General features: G+C 50.4%; 1 protein-coding gene across 1 annotated transcript; it reads right to left on the bottom strand.

Moving 5' to 3' along the window:
* Positions 1 to 18,796: 18,796 nt before the first annotated feature.
* HYAL1 (hyaluronidase 1) lies at positions 18,797 to 23,455 on the bottom strand. The gene is made up of 3 exons (XM_045025543.1): positions 22,042 to 23,455; positions 20,661 to 20,750; positions 18,797 to 20,356 (listed from the first exon to the last, which is right to left on the bottom strand). The coding sequence occupies exons 1-3, from the start codon at positions 22,948 to 22,950 to the stop codon at positions 20,027 to 20,029; spliced, it is 1,329 nt and encodes a 442-aa protein (XP_044881478.1). The 5' UTR covers positions 22,951 to 23,455; the 3' UTR covers positions 18,797 to 20,026.
* Positions 23,456 to 25,856: the final 2,401 nt, after the last annotated feature.

Raw genomic sequence — 25,856 nt, 5'->3', positions numbered from 1 at the left:
TGTTGTCCAAGTGATAGATTTTTGGCTGGGGTTGGGTTACAAACCACTTGAATGTGGGGGTAAGGGGGGATGAAATGTTGTTCTTATTGTATGAGTAAAGGGCAATAGAACTGTACTTAGCCTGTGATGATTTGAAGGCACCAAGAGAGAGGGTGGAGACCTGTCCCTCTCCACTGTTTAAAGACAGAGCTGATTAGGCTCCATAGATAGTCTGTTAAGTGACCACTGCAGCCGAAATCACTGACAATCAGGTCTAAGTGCTTAGTTCTGTTGTGGGGACAATCATAGAATCATAGAATCATAGAACTTAAGATCAGAAGGGACCATTATGATCATCTAGTCTGACCTCCTGCAAGATGCAGGCCACAAAAGCTGACCCACCCACTCCTGAAATAATTCTCTCCCTTGACTCAGCTGTTGAAGTCCCCAAATCCTGATTTAAAGACTTCAAGTAGCAGATAATCCTCCAGCAAGCGACCCCTGCCCCATGCTGCGGAGGAAGGCGAAAAACCTCCAGGGCCACTGCCAATCTACCCTGGAGAAAAATTCCTTCCCGACCCCAAATATGGTGATCAGCTGAACCCCGAGCATGCGGGCAAGACTCTCCAGCCAGACACTCAGGAAAAAGCCTTTCAATATTGACCCTTGGTACTAATTACCAGTGGTCGCACATTATTGACCTATTGACTAAATCACGTTATCCTATCAAACCATTCCCTCCATAAACTTATCAAGCTTAATCTTAAAGCCAGAGAGGTCCTTCGCCCCCACTGTTTCCCTCGGTAGGCTGTTCCAGAATTTCACTCCCCTGATGGTTAGAAACCTTCATCTAATTTCAAGCCTAAACTTCCCGACTGCCAATTTATATCCATTTGTTCTCGTGTCCACATTAGTACTGAGCTGAAATAATTCCTCTCCCTCCCTGGGTACAGTGTTTTTGTGTAAGAGACAGCCCAGACTGCACTAGCAGCGAGGTTCCCGCACTGAGAGCTCAGCTGAAATCACTGAGAGCTGGTGGAACCTCGAGACCAACTCGCAGATGTCACAGTGGTAGGTGACAGAAGAAGGTGACTGTGCAGGGCCATTGGCAACAGAGTGGTGGAGTGAACGGTGGCACAACGAACAGCTGTGGCCAGAGCAAATTGTGCTTTTTTGTCCCCCACCTGGAAGGTGTACTCACGTGAAAGCACCTCTGAACTCTGAGTCTCCACTGACCAAGGACAACACCGGTGAGTGGAGTGCGGTGGAGGGAAAAGTGAGGGGCATGTTAAATAAACATTTGTTTGTTGGACTATATTTTAGTCACTTTGCTCCAGAATGCTAGATTTGTGACTGGGAATGGAAACTTATATAAATATGTTTCCCAGTAGGCCAAGATTTTTAAAATGCAGTATTTGCCAAGGTTGTTATCTCACATTGTTGCTATCTTGGGAGGTCATTATGTTGGGGAGTTTCTGTACTAAACATTTTTATTATAATTAATTTTTACATAAGAATGGTCATACTGGGTCAGACCCATGGTCCATATAGCCCAGTACCCTGTCTTACAAAAGTGGTCAAGGCCAGGTGCTTCAGAGGGAATGAATAGAACAGGGAATCATCAAGTGATCCATCCCCTGTTGCCCATTCCCAGCTTCTGGCAAACAGAGGCTAGGGACACTCAGAGCATGGCGTTGCATCCCTCTCATCCTGGCTAATAGCCACAGATGGACCTGTTCTCCAGGAATTTATCTAGTTCTTTTAAAAATCCTGTTATAGTTTTGGTCTTCACAGCATCCCCTGGCAAAGAGTTCCCTGGGTTGACTTTATATTGTGTGAAGAAATACTTCCTTTTGGTTTTTTTAAAATCTGCTGCCTATTAATTTCATTGGGTGACTGCTAGCTCTTGTGTTATGTGAAGGATTAAATACAATTTCCTTATTCACTTTCTTCGCACCAGTCAAGATTTTGTAGACCTCTATCATATCCCCATTAGTCATCTCTTTTCTAAGCTGAAAATTCCCAGTCACTTTAATCTCTCCTCCTGTTTCATACCCCTCATCATTTTAGTTGCCCATCTCTGTAGCTTTTCCAATTCCAATATATATATTTTTAGGATGGGTGACCAGATCTACACACAGTATTCAAGGTGTGCACGTACCATGGATTTATATAGAGGCAATATGATATTTTCTGTCTTATTATCTATCCCTTTCTTAATGATTCCCAACATTGTTTGCTTTTGTGACTGTTGCTGCACATGGAGTGGATGTTTTCAGAGATCTATCCACAATGACTCCAAGATCTCTTCCTTGAGTGTTAACAGCTAATTCAGATGCCATCATTTTGTATGTATAGTTGAGATTGCTTTCCAATGTGCATTACTTTGCATTTATCAATATTGAATTTAATTTGCCATTTTGTTGCCCAGTCACCCAGTTTTGTGAGATCCCTTTGTAGCTCTTCGCAGTCTGCCTGGGACTTAACTATCTTGAATAGTTTTGTATCATCTGCAAATTTTGCCAACTCACTGTTTACCCATTTTTCCAGATGAATATGTTGAATAGGACTGGTCCCAGTACTGACCCCTCAAGTATACCACTATTTATCTCTCTCCATTCTGAAAACTGATAATTTATTCCTACCCTTTGTTTCCCATCTTTTAACCAGTTACTGATCCATGAGAGGATCTTCCCTCTTACCCCATGATGGCTTACCTTTCAAAAGTCAATTTAAATTAAATACATTTTTTTAAATTATATATTTTTTTAGAAGCAGCAAAGAATCCTGTGGCACCTTATAGACTAACAGACGTTTTGCAGCATGAGCTTTCGTGGGTGAATACCCACTTCTTCGGATGCAACCCACGAAAGCTCATGCTGCAAAACGTCTGTTAGTCTATAAGGTGCCACAGGATTCTTTGCTGCTTCTACAGAACCAGACTAACACGGCTACCCCTCTGATATATTTTTTTAGAAATCTAGATCAGTTATGTGTTTTGGTGTAACTTGCATTTTCCTTATGTTAAATTTGCATTATCCTAACAAAACATTTACTTTATTCACTTTCTTCACATCAGTCAAGATTTTATAGACCTTTAGCATATCCCCCCTTAGTCGTCTCTTTTCTAAGCTGAAAATTCCCAGTCATTTTAATTTCTTCTTCTGTTTCATACCCCTAATCATTTTTGTTGCCCATCTCTGTACTTTTTGCATTTCCAGTATGTCTTTTTTGGGATGAGGTAACCAGATCTGCACACAGGGGCAGCTCTACCTTTTTGGCCGCCCCAAGCAGTCATGCGCGGGAGGCGCCCCGGAGCCGCGGGAGCCGTGGACCTCCCGCGGGCATGACTGCGGAGGGTCCGCTGGTCGCGCGGCTCGGCTGGACCTCCCGCAGCTGCGGACGGTTCGCAAGTCCGGCGGCTCCGCTTGAGCTGCCGCAGTCACGCCTGCGGGAGGTCCAGCCGAGCCGCGGGACCAGCGAACCGTCCGCAGTCATGCCTGCGGGAGGTCCCCAGGGGCCGCGGGGCGAGCGCCCCCTCCGCAGTCATGCCTGCGGCAGGTCCGGTCGTCCCGGGGCTCCAGTGGACCTCCCGCAGGCATGACTGCAGCAGGTCCGCCGGCCCAGCCTGCCGCCCCCCCGGGAAAGGGCCGCCCCACGCGCGTGCTTGCCGCGCTGGGGTCTGGAGCCGGCCCTGTCTGCACACAGTATTCAAGGTGTACATGTGCCATGGATTTATATAGAGTCAATATGATATTTTCTGTCTTATTATCTATCCCTTTCTTAAAAAAGCAGAGGTTTCAGAGTAGCAGCCATGTTAGTCTGTATTGCAAAAAGAACATAAGCTTTCGTGGGCTACATCCGATGAAGTGGACTGTAGCCCACGAAAGCTTATGCTCAAATAAATTTGTTAGTCTCTAAGGTGCCACAAGTGCTCCTGTTCTTTTTAAAAAAGCAAACAGAATGTTGGGAATCACTGACTGCCGCTGCACACTGAGTGGATGTTTTCAGAGAACTATTCACAATGACTGCAAGATCTTTCTTGAGTGTTAACAGCTAATTCAGACTCCTTCATTTTATATGTATAGTTGAGATTGTTTTCCAGTGTACATTACTTTGCATTTATCAACATTAAATTTCATCTGCCATTTTTGTTGCCCAGTCACCCAGTTTTATAAGATCCCTTTGTAATTCTTCGCAGTCTGCCTGGGAGTTAACTATCTTGAATAGTTTTGTATCATCTGCAAATTTTGCCACCTCACTGTTTACCCATTTTTCCAGATCATTTAAGAATATGTTGAACAGCACTGGTCCCAGTACTGACCCCTCAGGGATACCACTATTTATCTCTCTCCATTCTGAAAACTGATAATTTATTCCTATCCTTTGTTTCCCATCTTTTAACCAGTTACTGATCCATGAGAGGACTTTCCTCTTACCCCATGATGGCTTACTTTTCAAAAGTCAATTTAAATTAAATACATTTTTTAAATGTATATTTTTTTAGAAATCTAGACCTGTTATGTGTTTTGGTGTAACTTGCATTATTCTTATGTTAAATTTGCATAATCCTAACAAAACATTTACTTTATTCATATCTCTTTTATAGATCTCATTGGTCCTGACACCCCCCCTGTAAATTTGAACACCCCCCCTAATTTCAATTCCTGGGGAAACCACTGCTCAGAGCAACAGCAGCAGCAGGACCCCTCCCCCCCTCCCTGCATCCCGGGCCTCACTTCCCTCCCTCCCCGGCTCCTCACACCCAGGCTGGACTGCAGTTCAGGCTGCCCTGCCGCTGGAGAGCCAGAGCATCATCCCCCGGAGCTGAGCCCCTTTCGCCGCCACAGCCCGGGCTCAGCTCCGGGGGAAGATGCTCTGGCTCTCCAGCGGCAGGGGAGCCTGAACTGCAGTCCAGCCTGTGCAACTCAGGCTGCCATGAGCGCCATCTAGCTACTGAAGCCAGAACTGCAGTGCCAGTTCTAGCTCAGCCTGAAAGCCTGAGCTGACAGGGAACATCTTGGTTCAGGGCCGGCTCCCAGCTTTTTGCGCCCCAAGCAAAAAAAAAGGGGGGAGGGGGCTGGAATGCTGCCCCTTGGAAAGTGCCACCCCAAGCACATGCTTGGAGAGCTGGAGCCTAGAGCCAGCCCTGCCCATTGACACCTGCAGGGTGGATAAAAATCAATGATTATTTTTTAAATAAAAAACATTGTATTTTTTTTTACTTATATTGGATTTTTTTATAAAATGCTTTTAAATGCTTAATTAAGATATATTATAGCTCAAAAATATCTCTTCATGGAATAGGGATTATAAATTCTAATTCTATAGTATGAGACAATATATTCATGCAATGTTTGAGACAAGTTTTGTAAATGAGTTCCAATAATTCATGGATTAGGGACCCGATTTTATGGGATTCCAGGGGCTTCTGTATAGATTATATAGGTTAATCTTTCTATCCACCCAGTGGGACTCAGTCTAGAACAGAGGTGGGCAAACTATGGCCTGCGGGCCACATTCGGCCCGCGGGACCCTCCTGTCCGGCCCCTGAGCTCCTGGCCCAGGAGCTCAGCCTCCCGGCCCCTCCCCCACTGTTCCCCCTCCCCCGCAGCCTCAGCTCACTGCGCTGCCGGTGCAATGCTCTGGGCGGCGGGGTGGCGAGCTCCTGGGGCAGCACAGCTGCAGAGCCCAGACTGACCCAATCTCTGTGCTGTGCAATGCGTGGCTGGCTCCAGCTGGGCGGCGTGGCTCTAGCGCTGCCAGCCACCAGTGCTCAAGGAAACGTGGTAAGGGGGCAGGGAGTGGGGGGGTTGGATAGAGGGCAGGGGAGTTCAGGGTAGGGGTCAGGGGGTGGGGGTGTGGATAGGGTTCAGGGCAGTCAGAGGGTGGGGAACGGGTTGAATGGGGGCAGGGGTCCCGGGGGGAGAAGTCAGGAAGGAGGAGAGGTTGGATGGGGTAGCGGGGGGCAGTCATGGGCAGGGGTTCCAGGGGCGGTCAGGGAGAAGGGGTAGTTGGATGGGGCAAGAGTTCCAGGGGGGCAGTGAGGAATGAGAGGAGGGGTTGGATGGGGCGGCAGGGGGCAGTCAAGGGGTCAGGGGACAGGGAGCAGGGGGGATGGATGGGGCAGGGGTCCCAGGGGCACTGTCAGGGAACAGGGTGGTTTGGATGGGCCAGGAGTCCGGGGGGTGGGGGCGTCAGGGGGCCAGAAGCAGGAGGGGGTGGATAGGGGGTGGGGGCTGGCCCACGCCCCCCTCCCCTAACCGGCCCGCCATACAATTTCCAAAACCCGATGCAGCCCTCAGGCCAAAAAGTTTGCCCACCCCTGATCTAGAAGATACCATCAGAGATGCTTAGTTTTGCAGTTCTCAAACGAACTGCAATATGAGTCAACAGTGTGCCCTTGTTGCCAAGAAGGCTAATGGCATTTTGGGTTGTATAAGTAGGGGCATTTCCAGCAGATCGAGGGATGTGATCATTCCCCTCTATTCAGCACTGGTGAGGCCTCATCTGGAGTACTGTGTCCAGTTTTGGGCCCCACACTACAAGAAGGATGTGGATAAATTGGAGAGAGTCCAGCGGAGGGCAACAAAAATGATTAGGGGGCTGGAGCACATGACTTATGAGGAGAGGCTGAGGGAACTGGGATTGTTTAGCCTGCAGAAGAGAAGAATGAGGGGGGATTTGATAGCTGCTTTCAACTACCTGAAAGGGGGTTCCAAAGAGGATGGATCTAGACTGTTCTCAGTAGTAGAAGATGACAGAACAAGGAGTAATGGTCTCAAGTTGCAGAGGGGGAGGTTTAGGTTGGATATTAGGAAAAACTTTTTCACTAGTAGGGTGGTGAAGCACTGGAATGGGTTACCTAGGGAGGTGGTGGAATCTCCTTCCTTAGAGGTTTTTAAGGTCAGGCTTGACAAAGCCCTGGCTGGGATGATTTAGTTGGGTTTGGTCCTGCTTTGAGCAGGGGGTTGGACTAGATGACCTCCTGAGTTCCCTTCCAACCCTGAGATTCTATGATTCTATGAAACTGTGGATTTGTGTCGCCAGAGAGAACATGCTTGTTAATAGCAAAAATGTTTATAAATAATTAAATAAATAATATTTAGAGGTGAGAAATAACAGACCTCAACCCTATTGTCCGTGTCATAAACAGATAGTTAAGGGTTAATGTCTCTTTTACCAGTAAAGGGTTAACAAGCTCAGTGAACCTGGCTGACACCTGACCAGAGGACCAATGAAGGGACAAGATACTTTCAAATCTCGGTGGAGGGAAGTCTTTGTTTGGGTTCTTTGTTTTGGGGGTTGTTCTCTCTTGGATCTAAGAGGGGCCAGACGTACATCCAGGCTCTCCAAGCTTCCTGAAATAGTCTCTTCTGTTCAATATAGTGAGTATTAATTAAAAAGGCGGATTAGTCTTTTGTTTGTTTTCTGTATTTGCAAATGTGTATTTTGCTGGAAGAATATTTTACCTCTGGTTGCTGTAACTTGTACTTATGCTAGCGGGGAGGGAGTCCCTTTAGTTTTATAAGCTGTATACCCTGTAAGCATTTCCATCCTGATTTTACAGAGATAGTTTTTTACTTTTTCTTTCTTTAATTAAAAGCTTTTCTTTTTAAGAACCTGAGTGATTTTTTCCCTTGTTTGATGTCTGTTACAGCTTTCCCCCTATTCCATTTTGTTTCTTACAGCTGTCCCCTTACTCCATTTTGTTTTTGTTCTCCTCCTGTGGCCGCCCCTCCCTGGCTGTTAAGTTGTTTACCAGGGCCACTGCCCTTCTCAAAGGGAGGGCCCCTTAAGTCGTTCCCAAGAGCCATTGCCCTTCTCAAAGGGATGGCCACTTGTGCTGCGTGCTAAGTGGGACCACTGCCTTGTTCAAAGGGTTAGTCCTGTTATCACCTTGTTAAACCTGGGCTCGGTGTAGGGGGCGCTGCCCAGAATGCAAGACCTGAAAAGGCCAAATAGCTGAGCATATGAGTTATACCTGTGGCTCAGAAACTTGCCCAGGCATGTCTGTGCTCACCTGAAGTCTCCTCTCCTCCCCTCTAACAAGGGGAACCAATCAAAGTTACTGGCGGGAAGATGCCTGAGTTTGCCTTTATAACCAGACATTTTCTGATCAGACCTCGGAGAGGTTCCTGCATTGCCACCTGGTCTGATCAGCTAGGGGTCTTTGGGGGGCCTTCTCCCCGCTCTCGTTTGTTTTTGAGCGTACCCCCATTTTTAAACTCCCCTCCCACGAACAGCGCATTTTGCCTGGAGATCTCCTGATTATTGTAAGTGAATCGAGTCCTCTCTGCGTCCTCTGATGCTGCTGCTGTTCCTGTCTCTGTGGGTACGTTTATACTTACCGCGCGGGTCGACGCGGCGAGTTCGACTTCTCGGAGTTCGAACTATCGCGTCTGATCTAGACGCGATAGTTCGAACTCCGGAAGCGCCGCAGTCGACTCCGGTACTCCACCGCGGCAGGAGGAGTTGGCGGAGTCGACCTTGGAGCCGCGGAGTTCGCTTCCGCGGCGTCTGGACGGGTAAGTCATTCGAACTAGGGTACTTCGAATTCAGCTACGTTATTCACGTAGCTGAATTCGCGTACCCTAGTTCGACCCCGGGGCTGTGTGTAGACCAGGGCTGTGCTTGCTGCTGTCCTGGGGATTGGTAAGAACTCCCTCTTGCAAACTCCCCCTGTCCTAGCTGCTGGCTTTGTTTCCCCAGCAGACAGACCCAAGTTAACTCTGTGGTCTGTGTTCTTTAACTGCTCTGCTTCTAGCTCCGTAGCGCCTTTGCTGCTAGAAATAAGCCTGTGCCACTGCTGAGCTGTGCCTTCCTGGGCTGCAGGCTTGCAGTCGTCCCACTGCTGCAGTCACCCTCCCCCCCTTGGGGCTGTATCCTGGGCACACACCACTCTGCCCTCTGTAACTACCCCTAGCATAAGGTGCACCCATTAGGTTAGGTTTAGCCTTTAGTCTAGATAAGTTGTAATTTCATTTTGCATAGCTGTGGTTAAGTTAGGTTTAGAGAATTGTTTGTATTGTGCTCTGTAAGTTAAGTTTAAGAAGTTGTTTCATTGTGTTCTGTTGCTTGCTAATTTGTGTAGTCTTGGTTAAGTTAGATCATAGATAAGATTTTGCTGTGTTCTGTATAATTGTGATTAAGTCTGTCTTCCCACTGTCAGCCCCCCCCCCCCCCCCACCGGGCTTCCCCAGTCACTTACAGCCTGTTTGTTCTCTGTGTCTCTCTGAGTTTAAATCTCCCTCCGCAGCGCCTCTGCCTTTGCTCTCTGCTCCACCTTCTCTTCCCCCATCCCAATCTAGCATAAAACCCCATTGGTTACCCTTTTTCTCTCTGATACACCTCACATTCTACATTTACACCACTGTGACACATTTTTACCTAAAATTGTTTGCTATTTAACATATTTTATCCATAACTGTTAGTTGGTTATATGCTGCTGTGACACACCCTTTACATAGAAATTGTTAGCTACCTGTTACATTTATACTTCAGTGTTAATTGGTTACCAACTGTACTGTACCCCACTGTATTGTACCCCACTATTGAAACCCCCTATACTATTTACTAAAAGAAACCCCTCCCCAATTGTCTACCTTAACAAACCCCATACCGCTCACTATTAAATTTTCCCTGCTTTTGCATTTTCTTAATAAAGTTTATTTTGCACCCCACCAGTGCAGTAGTTGTCCCCCAAGATCCCCTACCTGCTGGCAGGGACATTTGAGACCCCAGGGGGTTAGTCGGACTCACCAGGGATAGGTGGGGGTGGGGAAGAGGAGGGGGAAGGTAAATCCCTCTTTGTTTTAGATTCAAGGAGTTTGAATCAAGGTAGTCTCTCTAGACGACCAAGGGAGGGAAAGTCTGGGAGGGGGAAAGGTGGGGGAATGGTGTATTTCCCTTTGTGTTAAGACCCAAGGGGTTTGAGTCTTGGATTCCCCAAGGAAAGTGTACCAAAACACTATATTTTTGGTTGGTGGCAGTGCTATCAGATCTAAGCTAGGATTTAAGCTTAGAAGGGTACATGCAGGTTCCCCACCTTTTGGACGCTAAAGTTCAAAGTGGGGAACAAACCTATGACAGTCCGTCTGCACATTTGTGTACAGAGTCAATCCCTTACCTCTCTCTAAAAGTGCAAAGTTTCAAAAAGTTCAATGAATAGAAGATTGTTGGGGTCAGACTAGATCTTGACAAGGAGAAGTCTGGAGATAAATGTGAGAAGGGAGGGACAGGCAGTAGAAACAAAAGTGAAACTGAGCAGCATATTCCAGAAGTTTTGAGGTCTTTCTGAGTGTAGCCTTCATTGATTTGAGATCTACCATACCATTCTCTCACTATGTAAGGGGCTTACCAACTAGGTTGACCAGACAGCAAGTGTGAAAAATTGGGACGGGGGTGGGGGGTAATAGGAGCCTATATGAGAAAAAGACTCAAAAATCAGGACTGTCTCTATAAAATCAGGACATCTGGTCACCCTATTACTAACATTCAGTGGGGGTGTTTTGGTTGCTAACTCCTAGTGCTAAAAGAAAGGGGAAGGGTCGATGGGAAATCAGGAGCCTGAGACTGACAGTCCACAAGGGCAATGGAGAGAGGCCAATGCTCCAGGTCAGCCTGATTGACAGGGCAGGCAGGCTAATCGGGGAGTCAAGACACCAGGGTCCCATCCTCCATGTGAGCTGGAATTGCCTGAGTCAGACAGAGTGGGGCCGAGCTAAGGAGAAAGCAGAGACCCAAGCTGAGCTGGGGAGCAGAGCCGCACCAGCCAGAGGGGCCAGAAAACAGCCCAGGAAGCAAGTCAGAGCTGGGAGCAGAGTCACAGAAGCAGCCCACAGAGCAGACCTCCTGGGGGGAAGAGCTGCAGCCACAGAGCCAGAGACACAGCCCAGAGAGAGCAGATCCAGAGCTGCAGCCATAGAGCCAGGTGTGGTGAGCAACTGGGGCCAGCCAAGGGGGGATTCTGGGCAAAGGGCCCAGCGCAGAAAGACACCTCCAGCCAAGGGTCCCTGCAGGCCAGACTGGGAGGGGGATCTTAACCCGAGGGGGAGCTGATGCTGGGAAGAAGGGTCCCACCACCCAAAGCTGCTGTGACACACCCTTTACATAGAAATTGTTAGCTACCTGTTACATTTATACTTCAGTGTTAATTGGTTACCAACTGTACTGTACCCCACTGTATTGTACTCGCTGATGGTCGAGTTCAGGATCCTGATACAAGGAAGAAAGGAGAGCAGTAGAACAGAGACCCTGGACTTCAGAAAAGCAGACTTCGACTCCCTCAGGGAACTGATGGGCAAGGTCCCCTGGGAGAATAACATGACGGGGAAAGGAGTCGAGGAAAGCTGGCTGTATTTCAAAGAAACCTTATTGAGGTTGCAGGAACAAACCATCCCGATGTGTAGGAAGAAAAGTAAATATGGCAGGCGACCAGCTTGGCTTAACAGTGAAATCCTTGCTCGTCTTAAACACAAAAGAACAGCTTACAAGAAGTGGAAGATTGGACAAATAAGCAGGGAGGAATATAAAAGTATTGTTCAGGCATGCAGGTGTGAAATCAGGAAGGCCAAATCACACTTGGAGTTGCAGCTAGCCGGAGATGTTAGGAGTAACAAGAAGGGTTTCTTTAGGTATGTTAGCAACAGGAAGAAAGTCAAGGAAAGTGTGGGCCCCTTGCTGAATGAGGGAGGGAACCTAGTGACAGAGGATGTGGAGAAAGCTAGTGTACTCAATGCTTATTTTGCCTCTGTCTTCACAGACAAGGTCAGCTCCCAGACAGCTGCACTCTGCAGCATGGTATGGGGAGGAGGTGACCAGCTCTCTGTGGAGAAAGAAGTAGTTCGGGGCTATTTAGGAAAGCTGGACCAGCACAAGTCCATGGGGCCGGATGCGCTGCATCCGAGGGTGCTAAAGGAGTTGGCCGATGAGATTGCAGAGCCATTGGCCATTATCTTTGAAAAATCATGGCGATCGGGGGAGGTCCCGGACGACTGGAAAAAAGCTAATGTAGTGCCCATCTTTAAAAAAGGAAGAAGGAAGATCCAGGGAACTACAGGCCAGTCAGTCTCACCTCAGTCCCTGGAAAAATCATGGAACAGGTCCTCAAGGAATCAATCCTGAACCACTTAAAGGAGGAGAAAGTGATCAGGAACAGTCAGCATGGATTCACCAAGGGCAAGTCATGCCTGACTAACCTAATTGCCTTCTATGACGAGATAACCGGCTCTGTGGATGAGGGGAAAGCAGTGGATGTACTATTTCTGGACTTTAGCAAAGCTTTTGATACAGTCTCCCACAGTATTCTTGCCAGCAAGTTAAAGAAGTATGGGCTGGATGAATGGACGGTAAGGTGGATAGAAAACTGGCTAGATGGTCGGGCTCAACAGGTAGTGATCAATGGTTCCATGTCTAGTTGGCAGCCGGTATCAAGTGGAGTGCCCCAAGGGTCGGTGCTGGGGCCGGTTTTATTCAATATCTTCATTAACGATCTGGAGGATGGTGTGGACTGCACCCTTAGCAAGTTTGCAGATGACACTAAACTGGGAGGAGTGGTTGATATGCTGGAGGGTAGGGCTAGGATACAGAGGGACCTAGACAAATTAGAGGATTGGGCCAAAAGAAATATGATGAGGTTCAACAAGGACAAGTGCAGAGTCCTGCACTTAGGATGGAAGAATCCCATGCACTGCTACAGACTAGGGACCGAATGGAATGGCTGGGCAGCAGTTCTGCAGAAAAGGACCTAGGGGTTACGGTGGACGAAAAGCTGAATATGAGTCAACAGTGTGCCCTTGTTGCCAAGAAGGCTAATGGCATTTTGGGTTGTATAAGTAGGGGCATTTCCAGCAGATCAAGGGATGTGATCATTCCCCTCTACTCAGCACTGGTGAGGCCTCATTTGGAGTACTGTGTCCAGTTTTGGGCCCCACTCTACAAGAAGGATGTGGATAAATTGGAGAGAGTCCAGCGGAGGGCAACAAAAATGATTAGGGGGCTGGAGCACATGACTTATGAGGAGAGGCTGAGGGAACTGGGATTGTTTAGCCTGCAGAAGAGAAGAATGAGGGGGGATTTGATAGCTGCTTTCAACTACCTGAAAGGGGGTTCCAAAGAGGATGGATCTAGACTGTTCTCAGTGGTAGAAGATGACAGAACAAGGAGTAATGGTCTCAAGTTGCAGAGGGGGAGGTTTAGGTTGGATATTAGGAAAAACTTTTTCACTAGTAGGGTGGTGAAGAACTGGAATGGGTTACCTAGGGAGGTAGTGGAATCTCCTTCCTTAGAGGTTTTTATGGTCAGGCTTGACAAAGCCCTGGCTGGGATGATTTAGTTGGGTTTGGTCCTGCTTTGAGCAGGGGGTTGGACTAGATGACCTCCTGAGGTCCCTTCCAACCCTGAGATTCTATGATTCTATGAAAGCCACCATCAGAGCAAGTGTCCAACCCGCAGCATCCCTGCAGCACAGCCAGGGCCTGAGACGGCGGCCTGGGACCTACAAGGAACAGACAGTGAACTGCCCTGATGTTCCAGAGACACTGTTTGTGATGTTCCCTGCCACAGAGCGGGGTGATGTGTTTTCCTTTAACCTTTCCCATTTGTCCTTATTCTTTTTTTTTAATTAATTGTTGATTAAACAACTTGTATTTGCTTTAAATTATATGTAATGGTCAGTGGGTCAGGGAAGTGTGTCCACTGCAGAGAGCACCCCGGAGTGGGGACACCCTAGCTTCTGTCCTAGGTGACCACAGCAGGGTTGGGGGTCAAGCCCCCCAGGAATCCTGGGCCCAGCCTTTTTGGGGTTACGAGGACTCTGCCAGACAGGAGAGTGGAAGGGGAGTTCTCAAGGGCAGGCAGGCCTCTGGGTAAAGGAAGTGGGAGCGAGGACTCAGATCCTTTCGCTAGCCCACCTCACCGGGGTAGTGCAGAAGCCAGGAAAGTTCCCCACAATAGCGGGACCATTCCCCCGCTTACATAATTAGAAGGGAAAACCTATAATGGCAGCAGGCCATAAAAGAGACCCAGTTTGGGAATATTTTAAGGAAGTTCCTCTACCTGTGGGTAAGACAGGCATGTGTGCAAAATTCAAACAGTGCAACAAAGAAATGCAAGGCCTGGTTGCCTGCATGAAACAACATCATGAGACGTGTTCCTTCTCAGAAGGAAGCTGTGTTGAAGATGATGAAAGGAACATCTCTTCAGGTTGGTAAACTTTTTTATTTTGTATTTCTTTCTTAAGGTCTGCCTGACTTCCTTCTGGACTATTCTTGAATGTTCATGTTTGAGCAAAAAAAATATAATTGTTACTCTGTGGTACTATCATTTTAGATGCAGTTGTGATGAAAAATAAATGGCTGAATTAGGCAGATCTTCCCTTTACAATTTCACCTTTAAAGTAGTAGTGAGTGTCATGAATGCAATGAGTAATACTAAATGAGCAGTGTGGTAATAATAATTAAATAACTGCATTGACTTACTTTGTTTAGGAGAATCCACCCTCAACATACAGGATTCTGAAGACTATCCACCTTCAAGATCACCATCATTTTCTATAGTTTCAGAGTTATCTGCCAATGATAGTGTTTCAGTCACATCATGTATGTCACATAACCACAGTATATCTCCTGTAGCAAAAAGGGGACAAAAATCTACATCTTCCAGAAACAACCGTATATAAGTTTGTGATAAGAACCAGGAGATAACAAAAAAAGGTAACTGATGAAAAAATTGCCTGGTTTGTTTATGCAACAAACTCTCCTTTCCATATGATTGAGAACCCACACTTAATTTACATGGTTCAGTCATTACGAGCAGGATACAGTCCACCCAACAGAGCAGATGTCGCAGGCAAATTGCTGGATAAAGTGTATGAAAGAGAAATTGAGCAGTGTGCAAAAGATCTAGAGGGTGAAATTGTTAACCTGAGTCTTGATGGGTGGAGCAATGTCCACAATAATCTTGTTGTATGTGCTCGTGTGACAACAGAAGAAGGGAATATCTTCCTTACAGAAACAATTGATACATCAGGAAATGCACACACAGCAGAATACTTACAAGAAGTAGCAGTAAAAGCTATAACAAACTGAAAAAAAATTCAAATGTCTAGTACGCAGCCTGGTCACAGACAATGCTGCAAATATATTCAATATGAGAAGAAATTTAGAAGAGCGTCCCAAGCTAATAACACACGGTTACAGTGCTTATTTGATGCACCTCCTAGCCAAAGACTTCATTGTTCCAGAAATAAAGGCTAATGTTGTTGAAATTGCAAAATACATCCATAACAACCCTTTGCAGCAGCTGCTCTGAACAAAGTGGGAGGAACCAAGCTAACTCTCTCACAAGACATGTGATGGAACTCAGTAGTGGACTGTTTTGAGCACTATATCAAGAACTGGTCTAATCTGATGACAGTTTGTGAACAAAATCGTGAAAAAATAGATGGCACTGTCACAGCCAAAGTTCTCAACATTGGGCTTAAGAGAAATGTTGAACACATGCTGAGTACCCTGAAGCCTATTTCTGTAGCCTTGAACAAAATGCAGGAAATAACTGTTTTATTGCTGATGCTGTTGAAATTTGGAAAGAACTGAGCGAGATCATAAAAAGAGAAATATGCAATGACAGAGTTAAATTACAAGCATTAAAAAAACGAATGAGACAAGCACTATCTCCAGCTCATTTTCTTGCAAATATTCTCAATACTCAGTACCAGGGTCAAACCTTAACTGCTGAGGAAGAGGAGTTGGCTATGACATGGACATCCAGCAATCATCCCTCCATAATGCCATCTATAATAAACTTCAGAGCGAAGAGTGAACCATTCAAGAAATATATGTTTGCTGATGATGTTTTAAAGAAAATCACACCAGTTAACTAATGGAAGTCACTTAAGCACTTGGATTCAGGGACTGTTGAAGTGATAATCTCACTTTAAACAGCATTAGCTTCTTCTGCCGGTGTAGAAAGAATATTTTCTTCCTTTGGACTAATTCTTTCCAAATTGAGAAATTGTTTGAGACCTGAAAAAGCAGGAAAGCTCATTTTTCTTTTCTAGATTATGAACAAACAGGAAAATGAAGGTGAAGACAACTGAGTTAGCTGCAGAAGCCAATATTTTAAGTTTCTCATGTTGACCTGGCTGGTATAGTTGATTTAATTTTTTTTTAAGTATTTCATTTAACTATTTTAGTTAAAAACAATTTTAACAAAAACAAACCTGATTTTAAAAAACTTGAATGTTTAACTAAATTCAAAAATCCATATGCTTGTTTTGTTAAAATATTATATGATTGCTGTTGAAGAAAAAATATCCAGAATACATAACATTGTTGTTTTAGTTAAATACAACAATTTAAATGTCTGTCTGGTGATGTTCTCCTCCTAATACAGCATGGCCAGAAAATCCTCCAAATATTAATGATTAACCTGTTGAACTGGAGATAGTTCACCTCCCAATGACTTCATAAATATCTGCTTCCATTACCTTTGGTAAATGAAATAACCAAACAATCATTCATTTTCTGATATAGCTGTAAAACTAATCTGAAAAGTTTTCAAAATAAATCATTTTAAAAATGTATAGTGTGTACCTTCTAAAAATGAAACCTACATCTATCTCTGAGTTGTGAAGATTATGTATTAAGGTTATAACAACCAACAAGAATGCACTTTTATGTAGAAATCCATGAATAAATCAAGTCTTCCTGACTAGTGATTTAAATCAAATCCACCCTGACACCCAACCCATTGACACCCGGCCCAGCCCAGCCCAGCCCAGCCCATTGATACCCATCCCATTGACATCCGGCCCATTGACACGCAGCCTGGCTCAGCCCAGTCCTTTTACATCTACCTGGGCTGGACCCATCCATTGACACCTGGCCCGGCCCTTTGACATCCAGCTCATTAACACCGGGCCCGGCCCATTGACATCCAGCCCATTGACACCTGGCGCAGCCCATTGGTACACAGCCCATTGACACACGGCCCGGACCATTGACACCCGGACTGGCCCAGTCCTTTGACATCCGACCCAGCCCAGTCCTTTGACATCTGGCCCATTGACACCCAGCCCAGCTCATTGACACCCAGCCCGGCTCGGCCCAGTCCTTTGACATCCAGCCCATTTTCACCTGGCCCGGCCCAGTCCTTTGACATCCTGCCCATTGATACCTGACCCCTTGACACCCGACCCATTGACACCAAGCCCAGCCCATAGACACCTGGCCCGGCCCAGCCCAGCCCATTGATACCCGGCCTGACCCATTGATGCCCAGCCCATTCAAATATGGCCCATTGACACCCAGCTCATTGACACCCAGCCCAGCCCAGTCAAATATGGTCCAGCCCATTGACACATGGTGCATTGACACCTGGACTGGCCCATTGAGACCCGGCCCATACACACATGGCCTGGCCCATTCACACCCGGCCTGGCCCAGTCCTTTGATATTCAGTCCATTGACACCCAGCCCAGCCCATTGGCACACAGTGCATTGACACCCGTCCCAGCCCAATGACAGCCGGCCTGGCCCATTCACACTGGGCCTGGCCCAGTCCTTTGATATTCAGCTCACTGACACCTGGCCCAGCCCGTTGACACCATTGAAACATGGTGCATTGACATCGGGCCCAGCCCAGCCCAGCCCATTGACATCCAGCCCATTGACAACCAGCCCAGCCCATTGACACCCGGCCCAGCCCATTGAGACCCGGCCTGGCCCATTAACACCCAGCACATTGACACCCGGCCCAGCCCATTGACACCTGGCCCGGCCCAGTCCTTTGACACCCAGCCCATTGACACCCAGCCCAACCCAGTCCTTTGACATTCAGCCCATTGACACCAGGCCCAGCCCAGTCCTTTGACACCTGGCCCACTGACACCCAGCCCAGCTCAGTCCTTTGACACTCAGCCCATTGACACCCAACCCAGCTCAGTCCTTTGACATTCAGCCCATTGACACCCGACACGTCCCAGTTCTTTGACATCTGACCCATTGACATCAGCTTGGCCCACTCCTTTGACACCCAGCCATTGACACCCAGCCTGGCCCAGTCCTTGAGCAAGTCCATGAGCAAGTCACATGTCCATGCATGACTCAATTTTTTACAGGTAGAGCGAGCAGCCATTGCTCACATGTTTCTTGGCTGGGCACTTAATCTGAAAAGTCCCTTCTCAATAAGCTGGCCAGATGCTTCACTGGTGCTACTTAGAATCAAACACATTGAGATACAAGTACATAGCCAATATTCATAACTTCAAATACAAAAATGATACACACATGCAGATAGCATAATCATAACCAGCAACTCACAACCTTTTCATAGACACCTTCTTGACCTCCTTTATACAAGATTTGGTGCAACTATAGGACCTTGGTTGCCACAATGATCTGTACGGTCACAGTTCATGTCAATAACGTCACACCTAACCACAAGTGTATCTACCTCTCCCCCAAACTTAGTGTCCCCACTGTGTCCCCTTCCAACACTCTCATGTAGCTCCCTGCCCTCTCCCTGCTACCCCTTCAGCTCGGAATTCCCTTCCAAAATCCCTTCAGCCAGCCCCCCTTGCCTCGGTCACTCCTAGATAGCACCATCAACTAAAAAATGCCAGTGTGTTTGTGATCCACCAGTGGGTGGGGATGTTATAGGTCTGATCCACACAGGATGAGAGCCTTGTATAGGTCCTGCTAGGATGCCTTGACTCTTCAGCTCAAGCTTGCAGTCGTTCATGTGGTTAGCTCTGGAGGTCTCCTGTTCAGTCCCTGGGGTCTCAGCCAAGATGGAGGCCATCACACGCTTACACTTGTACAAATAAAAAGCCATTTGATTGGGTGGCAGTGCCGGGTGCTCTGCATGTGTGAATCAGCTCTTGAGCAGGGGTGGCTCCAGGCCCCAGCACGCCAAGCACGTGCTTGGGGCGGCATGCCGCAGGGGGCGCTCTGCCAGTCACCGGGAGGGTGGCGGGCAGCTCCAGTGGACCTCCCGCAGGCATGCCGCTGTGCTTAGGGCGGCAAAATGGCTAGAGCCGCCCCTGCTCTTGAGGTTGGCATGTGAATTCTTTGCATGGCTCTAGCTTGTGATTTCTTTTTATTTTGGAATGATGTGTTCCAGGGGTGGTGTGTTCCCGGGGTGGGGTGTATGGGCCACGTAGGGTGCATGGGCCATGGGGGGGGTGTTTAACAGCCCCACACTGAATGGTTCAGTGTAGGAGGCTTACACCGTTGTAGCCCTTGCATGCTGCTAGTTACAGCGCACATTTTGGGCCATGAGGTACGAATCTCTCTCCGTTGTGGACATGACAGAGATCACTATAAGTGGTATGCACCTCTCTGTGAGGTGGTTTTTAGCATAGGATGTATCTGACACTTACATGTCAGTTTATGATGGGGTTCCACATATCATGCATGTTTCCTGTTATAAAGTACAGAGTTATACTATGTGAGGGGTACATGACAGAAAGGCTTGAACTGTATCCCAGATTGTGTCCATATTGGTGTTCGGGTGTGTTTCAGGGTGAGGGGGCCACGTGGGTGCAATGGGGCCATGCGAGGGGGGGGGTGTTTTGGGGTAGGGTACATGGGGGCCATGTGGGGAGTGTTTCAGGGGTTGGATGTAAGGGGCTACATAAGGTGCGTGAGCCCACGTGGGGGTGTATATGTGGGGTGTGGGTATGTCAGGAGTGGGGTGTATGGAGCCATGTGGGATGCATGGGGCCATGTGGAGGATGTATATGTGGGGTGTATGGGGCCATGTAGGGTGCATGGGGCCATGTGGGGGTGTATATGTGGGCTGTGGGTGTGTCAGGAGTGGGGTGTATGGGGGAATGTAGGGTGCATGGGGCCATGTGGGGAGTAGGTGTGGGTATGTCAGGGGTGGGGTGTATGGGGCCACGTGGGATGCATGGGGCCATGTGGGGGATGTATATGTGGGGTCTATGGGGCCATGTGGGGAGTATATATGGGGTGTGGGTATGTCAGGGATGGGGTGTATGGGGCCATGTGGGGTGCATATCAGGGTGTCTCTGCTGAGGTTCTCACTCTGGGTTGCCCTCATGTTCACACTGGGTCCCTGCCCAGCCAGTGTAGCATTGGCAGCTGAATTCTTCCACCAGCTTGGCTTGCTCCTGCTTTGCCAGCTGTCCCTGCAGGTGGAGGTGGGGCCGGCTGTGGTGCCTCTGGACGGTGAAGCTGGAGGGGCTGAGGTGCAGGAACGCGCCGGGGTGCCCGGCTCGCCCGGCTCGCCGCACACAGCGCCCATGGCTGGAGCACACCGTGACACTGCACAGTGTGGCGCTGCTGGTCACATTCATGATGTAGTGGCCCAGGCTGCTGTCCACATACTCCTTCAGTGCCAGGCAGGACTCCTGTAGGGGGGCACAGTACAGGCCCAGGCAGGGCTCGCTCAGAGGAGAGGAGGGGCCCATTTTCCTGTTGTGCTTCCCTTCCACACAGTCCCGCCGGGACCCACCCTCCCAGCTCCTGAGTGCAGGGGGAGCCAGACCCCAGGGCTCTCACTCTCAGCATCACACACACCTGGGAACTGCCAGTTGCACACCATGCGAGACGCCCCCACACAGCTTCCCATCCTCTGAGCGCAGGAGCATCCACACCCCAGCCAGGATTCCCATTCCCAACCCATAAGCAGCCGTAGCCCCCCATGTAACGAACCCGTGAGCGAGTGTAATCCTCGTTGCCCCACAGCACAATCCCCGAGGCACCTTGAGAAGCACTTTCCCCAATGGTGTGGACCAAATCCTCCTGCAAGAAGCAGAGAATCACCATGAAGATAACAACTTCGGCTACTAACACCTGGGAGGGGTGGAAGGCTGTTCCTGTAGGATCCACGCATGCATCTTTCCCGCACAGATCGCCCCCTTCTGGCACAACAGCAGACAACCACCAGCATCCGCTGCCTCAAGCCAGATTGAGGAACCTCTGTGGTTCTGTTCCAGGTGAGGGGGGTGGGTCAGAGACAGTGCCATCGATTCACTGCCCACATGCAAAGCCGTGTTATGCTGACAGGTGTTAATGACTGCCAGCAAGTGGCATCTACAAACAATCACACACCTGGTTAAAGCAACCTTCTTGCAGGCTAAAGGGAAGGAGCAATTAAGCCCCTTTATGTAGTGACATAGCTGGAAACAACAGAAATCACCATCCAAGGCAATGGCAAGTCCTGATCAGAAGGTAAGCTGTGCGGGCTGTGGGATTCCCTAATGGCAAATGCAGGGGCTAGGAGCTGGTTTGGCAAGCTGTGAGGGGGTGCTAGAGCAGAGGTGGCCAGCAGGCAGGGAGATGTCATGGCCCTGAGAGAGCAGAGGGACAGCTCGGTGGGCCCAGCACTGACTGAAGAGGCAGGCCTGGGGATTTCTCAGTAAGGAAACTGACGGCTGCTTGTTTCTTTCTGTTCAGGGAAGCTGGACTTTGTGCCCATTCTTTGCAAATAAACAATCTGACTCAGAAACGACTTGCAAGGCCCCAGCTGCTGGCTAATCACTAAGGGCCACTGGGACCACAGCAGTGTAACAAAGACAGGTTTCTGCTAAGCTGGGGTGGGATGGGGGTGAAGAGTTGGCTGAGTTGGGGGTATTTTCTTTCCCAGAGGTATTGGGGGTATTTTCTTTCCTGGAGGTACAAAGAAAAGGCAGAGGAATAGCCTGAAACAGGCCAAATGTAGAGAGACCCTCCACGAGCCCAGACCTTTGTCTTGTGTGAAAGCATTGCTCTCTTCTGGCCCCATGGCCCAGGATATGGCCCTTGTCCCTCACACGTCTCCCGCTGGGATCCCTATGGATCCCCCTTCTGCCCTCCAGGGCTTCTCCACACACACACACACACCCCGAGCTGACTTCATCCTACCAGATTTCCTCCCTCTGCCCCTTCCCCGCCAATGGCTGCTCCTTGGCCCCGGGTGACAATGGTAAGCAATGGTCGAGAGGACCTGGGCTAGAAGATGGGAAACACCCCCGCCCCTAAAGCTGGCCTCCGCCTCATGCTGCCCCTCTATTCAGCCCTGGGGGGCCATGGCAACGTTGGCTGGGGGCATCACCTGTGAGAGGAAGTCCTCCGTGAAGTCGTACTGGATACGGGCGTAAGGTAGGACTGAGAGGCTGCCGGTCCCCATCTGCCCCTGCACCCGGAATGCCTCGGCCACACGGTGCCGGACAAACTTGCCAACCTGGTCTGTCAGCCGGAGCTCCTTGGGCAGGTAGATGCTGGGGTAGAGCGCCCGGCTTTGGTTCCAGAGCCACCAGAGCTGCTCGTTCCGCCGCTGCTCCACGGCGGGACACTCCCCTGTGTAGTTGGCCGCTTTGAAATCATAGTTATAGCAGCTGGGGAAGCCATAGAAACCCCAGAAGCCCCCAGGCCTCAGGCTCTTGCCAAGCGCCAGGGTCTGCTCCATGAAGGCCCGGGCGCTTTGCTCAAATTCCTCCTGAGCTTCCTCGGCCACCCTGTCTGGGGGCCAGTCGAGGTGCTGCTCCCGGACCAGCTCTTGGGACTTCTCCTTATAGAGCTCCATGGCATCCCAGTTCCGAGCCCACACGGGGCGCCAGCTCTCCCAGTCGATCACTGCCAGGCCCCGGAAGCTTGGCTCCGATATGGCGGCCTGGATGTCGTGCCTCGCCTTGCCGAGGTGGGCCAGGAGGCTGCCATTCTGGGGGATGCCCCCATGGGCTGCCGTCCCCTCCGGGGTGTAGTGTGGATAGAGGCCCAGTGTGTTGCTGTAGAAGAGGGCGATCTCCTGGCCCAGGAAAGACTCATTGCGGTTCAGCACCACGTCAAAGACCCCCAGGTCAAGGGGCACATGGTATTTTGTGCTGCACTCCTGGCTCGGGGCGTTCCACACCGTGACAAAGGGGCGGTTCCAGAGAACGGGGCCCCCGTCTGCCGTGCTTCGAGCCACCAGGGCCAGGCTCAGCAAGCATGCCCAGGGCAGTAAGAACGCGGTGGCCGCCATGTTGAGCCTGCGTGCCAATGGCTGGCGTCTAGTCCTTGAGGCCTCGGGAGAGCTCCTGGGGGCCCGGCTCCTCAAATCTCAGAGGACGCCCTGGCTGCCTAGTTTCCCCACTCAGCCCTGCCCCAGGGATGGGGAAGCTGAGAGAGATGCGGAGTGGATTCCTGCTGCCCCCCAGGGGAGCCGAGTTCTGTCAGCTTTCCAATGCTAATTCCTACTGGTTTGTCCCGACCTCGTCCCTCCTAATAACTCTCCCTGCAGAGGAGGGAGGGCTGGAATCAAACCGCTGGCTTTCGCAAGGATTTGTGGTGGGAGGCCTGGCACCTGCTCCAGAGCTTTGCCCTCCCCATGACCTTGGCTGATGTGTCAATGGGTCCTATTCCCCGCCCCCCACTCTCTTCCCGTAGGAGACACCAAACCGGACCCTTGAGCTCCTGTCCTCGGGGGCGGGTGGGAGGAGTGTTTTCCCCATGTGAAGGGACTGCTGGGCCATGATGCCAGGGCCACTGCTCCAAAGGGAAGCAGTGTTTGCAGATGGGGTGGAAGAGCCCTGGGTTGGCTGCTCTGTGCCCAGGTTAAAGATTTACCTGCGGGGGGGGGGGGGGGAGAAGGAGCAGGGAGAACGGGTCAAAGAGATAGCGTGGGGTCAACGGAACATGGGTCAGAGCTGCCATGCTAAACTGCAAGGCCAGAATCCAAGCCATGGCAACAAAGACACTGCTCCGAGGAAGCGCACAGCGCTGGGGGCCAGCTGGCATGGGCAGGGTACTGCTCCAAGGAAGTGCACAGCACTGAGGATTAGCTGGCATGGGCAGGGCACTGCTCCAAGGAAGTGCACAGCACTGAGGATTAGCTGGCATGGGCAGGGCACTGCTCAGAGGAAGCTCACAGCATGGGGCCAGCTGGCGTGGGTAGAGTACTGCTCTGAGGAAGCTGGCAGTGCTGAGGGCCAGCTGGTGTGGGTAGGGCACTGCTGTAAGGCAGCTCGCAGCGCTGGGGGCCAGCTGGCATGGGCAGGGCACTGCTGTGAGGAAGCTCGCAGCGCTGGGGGCTAGCTAGTGTGGGCTGGGAAGGCAAATCATATCCTGGGGCTGGATGTGGATCATGCCCATATCCTTGTGGCTATGCTCAGTAGCAGAAGCAGTGGCCCACGCTGACTAGCCTTGCCAGGTTCCAGTGTAACAAAGTGGAGCCAGCCAAAATCAGCCAGCCTACTTCTCAGACCACAGGAGTCAGTCCCCCCCAGCCCATATGGAGCGGGCCCCTTTCCTTCCTGCCCCACTAGGAGCTAAGCCTGTAGCATCAGTGGGGAAGCTGAAGTAAGTGGAGACCTGTCTATAAATCTCTGGGCTGGTGTTGGGATGCAAACTGATAGGGGTAAGCGGAGGGCAAGGGCAGAGAGGCTCATGGGAAATGCAGTCCTGGGGTGGTTCAGCTCCATCCCCAAGGAATCCTTGCATCCCCATGCTCTGCAGATCTGCGTGGTGCTGAAACTTCACCTGTACTGCCCCAGCTGGGCTGAGGGTGTCACCCTCCGCTACTGCGAAGCCAGAAATACGGCCCTGGCATCGATCGCTCCTGGGAGGGAGAGCATTTTATAAGGGGGCAGCCAGGGTAAAACACCAGGCCCAGGGCTGGGCCTACTCCCTGAAGGACCCAGGGCCGGCTCCAGACCCCAGCGTGCCAAGCGCGCGCTTGGGGCGGCGTGCCGCGGGAGGGCGGCAGGCGGCTCCTGTGGACCTCCCGCAGGCGTGCCTGCGGAGGGTCCGCTGGTCCCGCGGCTTCGGTGGAGCATCCGCAAGCACGTCTGCGGGAGGTCCACCGGAGCCACGGGACCAGCGGACCCTCCGCAGGCACGTCTGCAGGAGGTCCACCGGAGCTGTGGGACCAGCGACCGCCAGAGCGCCCCCTGCGGCGTGCCGCCCTGCTTGGGGCGGCGCAATTCCTAGAGCCACCCCTGGAAGGACCTCTGATCACAGCCCTGCTCTGCCCGTGGCAGCATGTCCCTGTGGGCCCAACATGACCACGCAGGCCCGAGGGCGGCTTAGGACCCAGATGGAGCCCACTGCCAGACCCTACACCCTGGGATTGGTGGGGCTGGATAGGAGGGGCTGGAGGAAGCTCAACTAGAACAATGCCTCCCTCTGAGCCAGGAGCTTAATTTTCTATAAGAAAGCTCCAATCTCCCACCAGCTCTGGGATCCTTCCCCTCCTCCTCCCCTCCCCCGTTTGCCTCCTTCCCCAGCCAACGGCAGGCTGGGGGAGTGAGATGGGGCAGACCCTTCCAACCAGGGATTAAGGGGATGAGTGAAGCTTTCCAACCTATGAGAGCCTTAAGGGGTGGCATAATGGGGAGGAGGGGGGGCTGTTTCCACCCCAGTAACCACAGCTGGCGTCCCGGGGGAATCTCTCTCGGGGGCTGGGGTCTACTCCGGAACATTTCCAGGTGGTCCGTCAGATGAGATGAGGGAGGTGCACATGTGCAAGCCAGATGGGCCACGTCCTGCACAGCCCTGGCGCCAGCCACCCCCGAAACCAGAGCGCTGAACCCAGACCAGGATCCGGATCCAAAGCAGGCCCTGATTTCTATAAAGGGCCAAACCAAAACCCAGGACCGGCCCAGCCCCCCAGGCTGCCTCAGTGTGTGTGAGATGTGGGCAGCGGTGCTGGCTCCAGCCCTGGCCTCCAGAGTATCCTCTTGTGACAGGGAGTGGTCCTGCAACATCCATGCCTCAGTTTCCCTCTCTTCAGGGCTCCTCAATAATTTCACAGACTGGTTTGGCTGTTGCAGTGACTTGACCCTCTGCCTAAGTCCCTAACAAAAGGTCCACCCCATCCCAGGTATACGAGGCCAAAACCCAACACAGTTTTCACACTGGGCCTGTCTGAGAGTCTGGTTGGTCTTCACT

Source organism: Mauremys mutica, chromosome 7, assembly GCF_020497125.1.
Source record: "Mauremys mutica isolate MM-2020 ecotype Southern chromosome 7, ASM2049712v1, whole genome shotgun sequence".
Classification (NCBI taxonomy): Eukaryota; Metazoa; Chordata; order Testudines; family Geoemydidae; genus Mauremys; species Mauremys mutica.
Note: the sequence above shows the minus strand (reverse complement) of the source record. Positions and strands in the feature narration are given on the sequence as shown.

Excerpts from the sequence above, each read along its gene's own strand:
- HYAL1 (XM_045025543.1), bottom strand. The coding sequence starts at position 22,950 with ATGGCGGCCACCGCGTTCTTACTGCCCTGGGCATGCTTGCTGAGCCTG. Across the intron at positions 20,751-22,041 it reads CGGAGGACTTCCTCTCACAG|GAGGATTTGGTCCACACCAT; the intron begins GTGATGCCCCCA and ends TGCTTCTTGCAG. Across the intron at positions 20,357-20,660 it reads AGGATTACACTCGCTCACGG|GAGTCCTGCCTGGCACTGAA; the intron begins GTTCGTTACATG and ends GCCCCCCTACAG.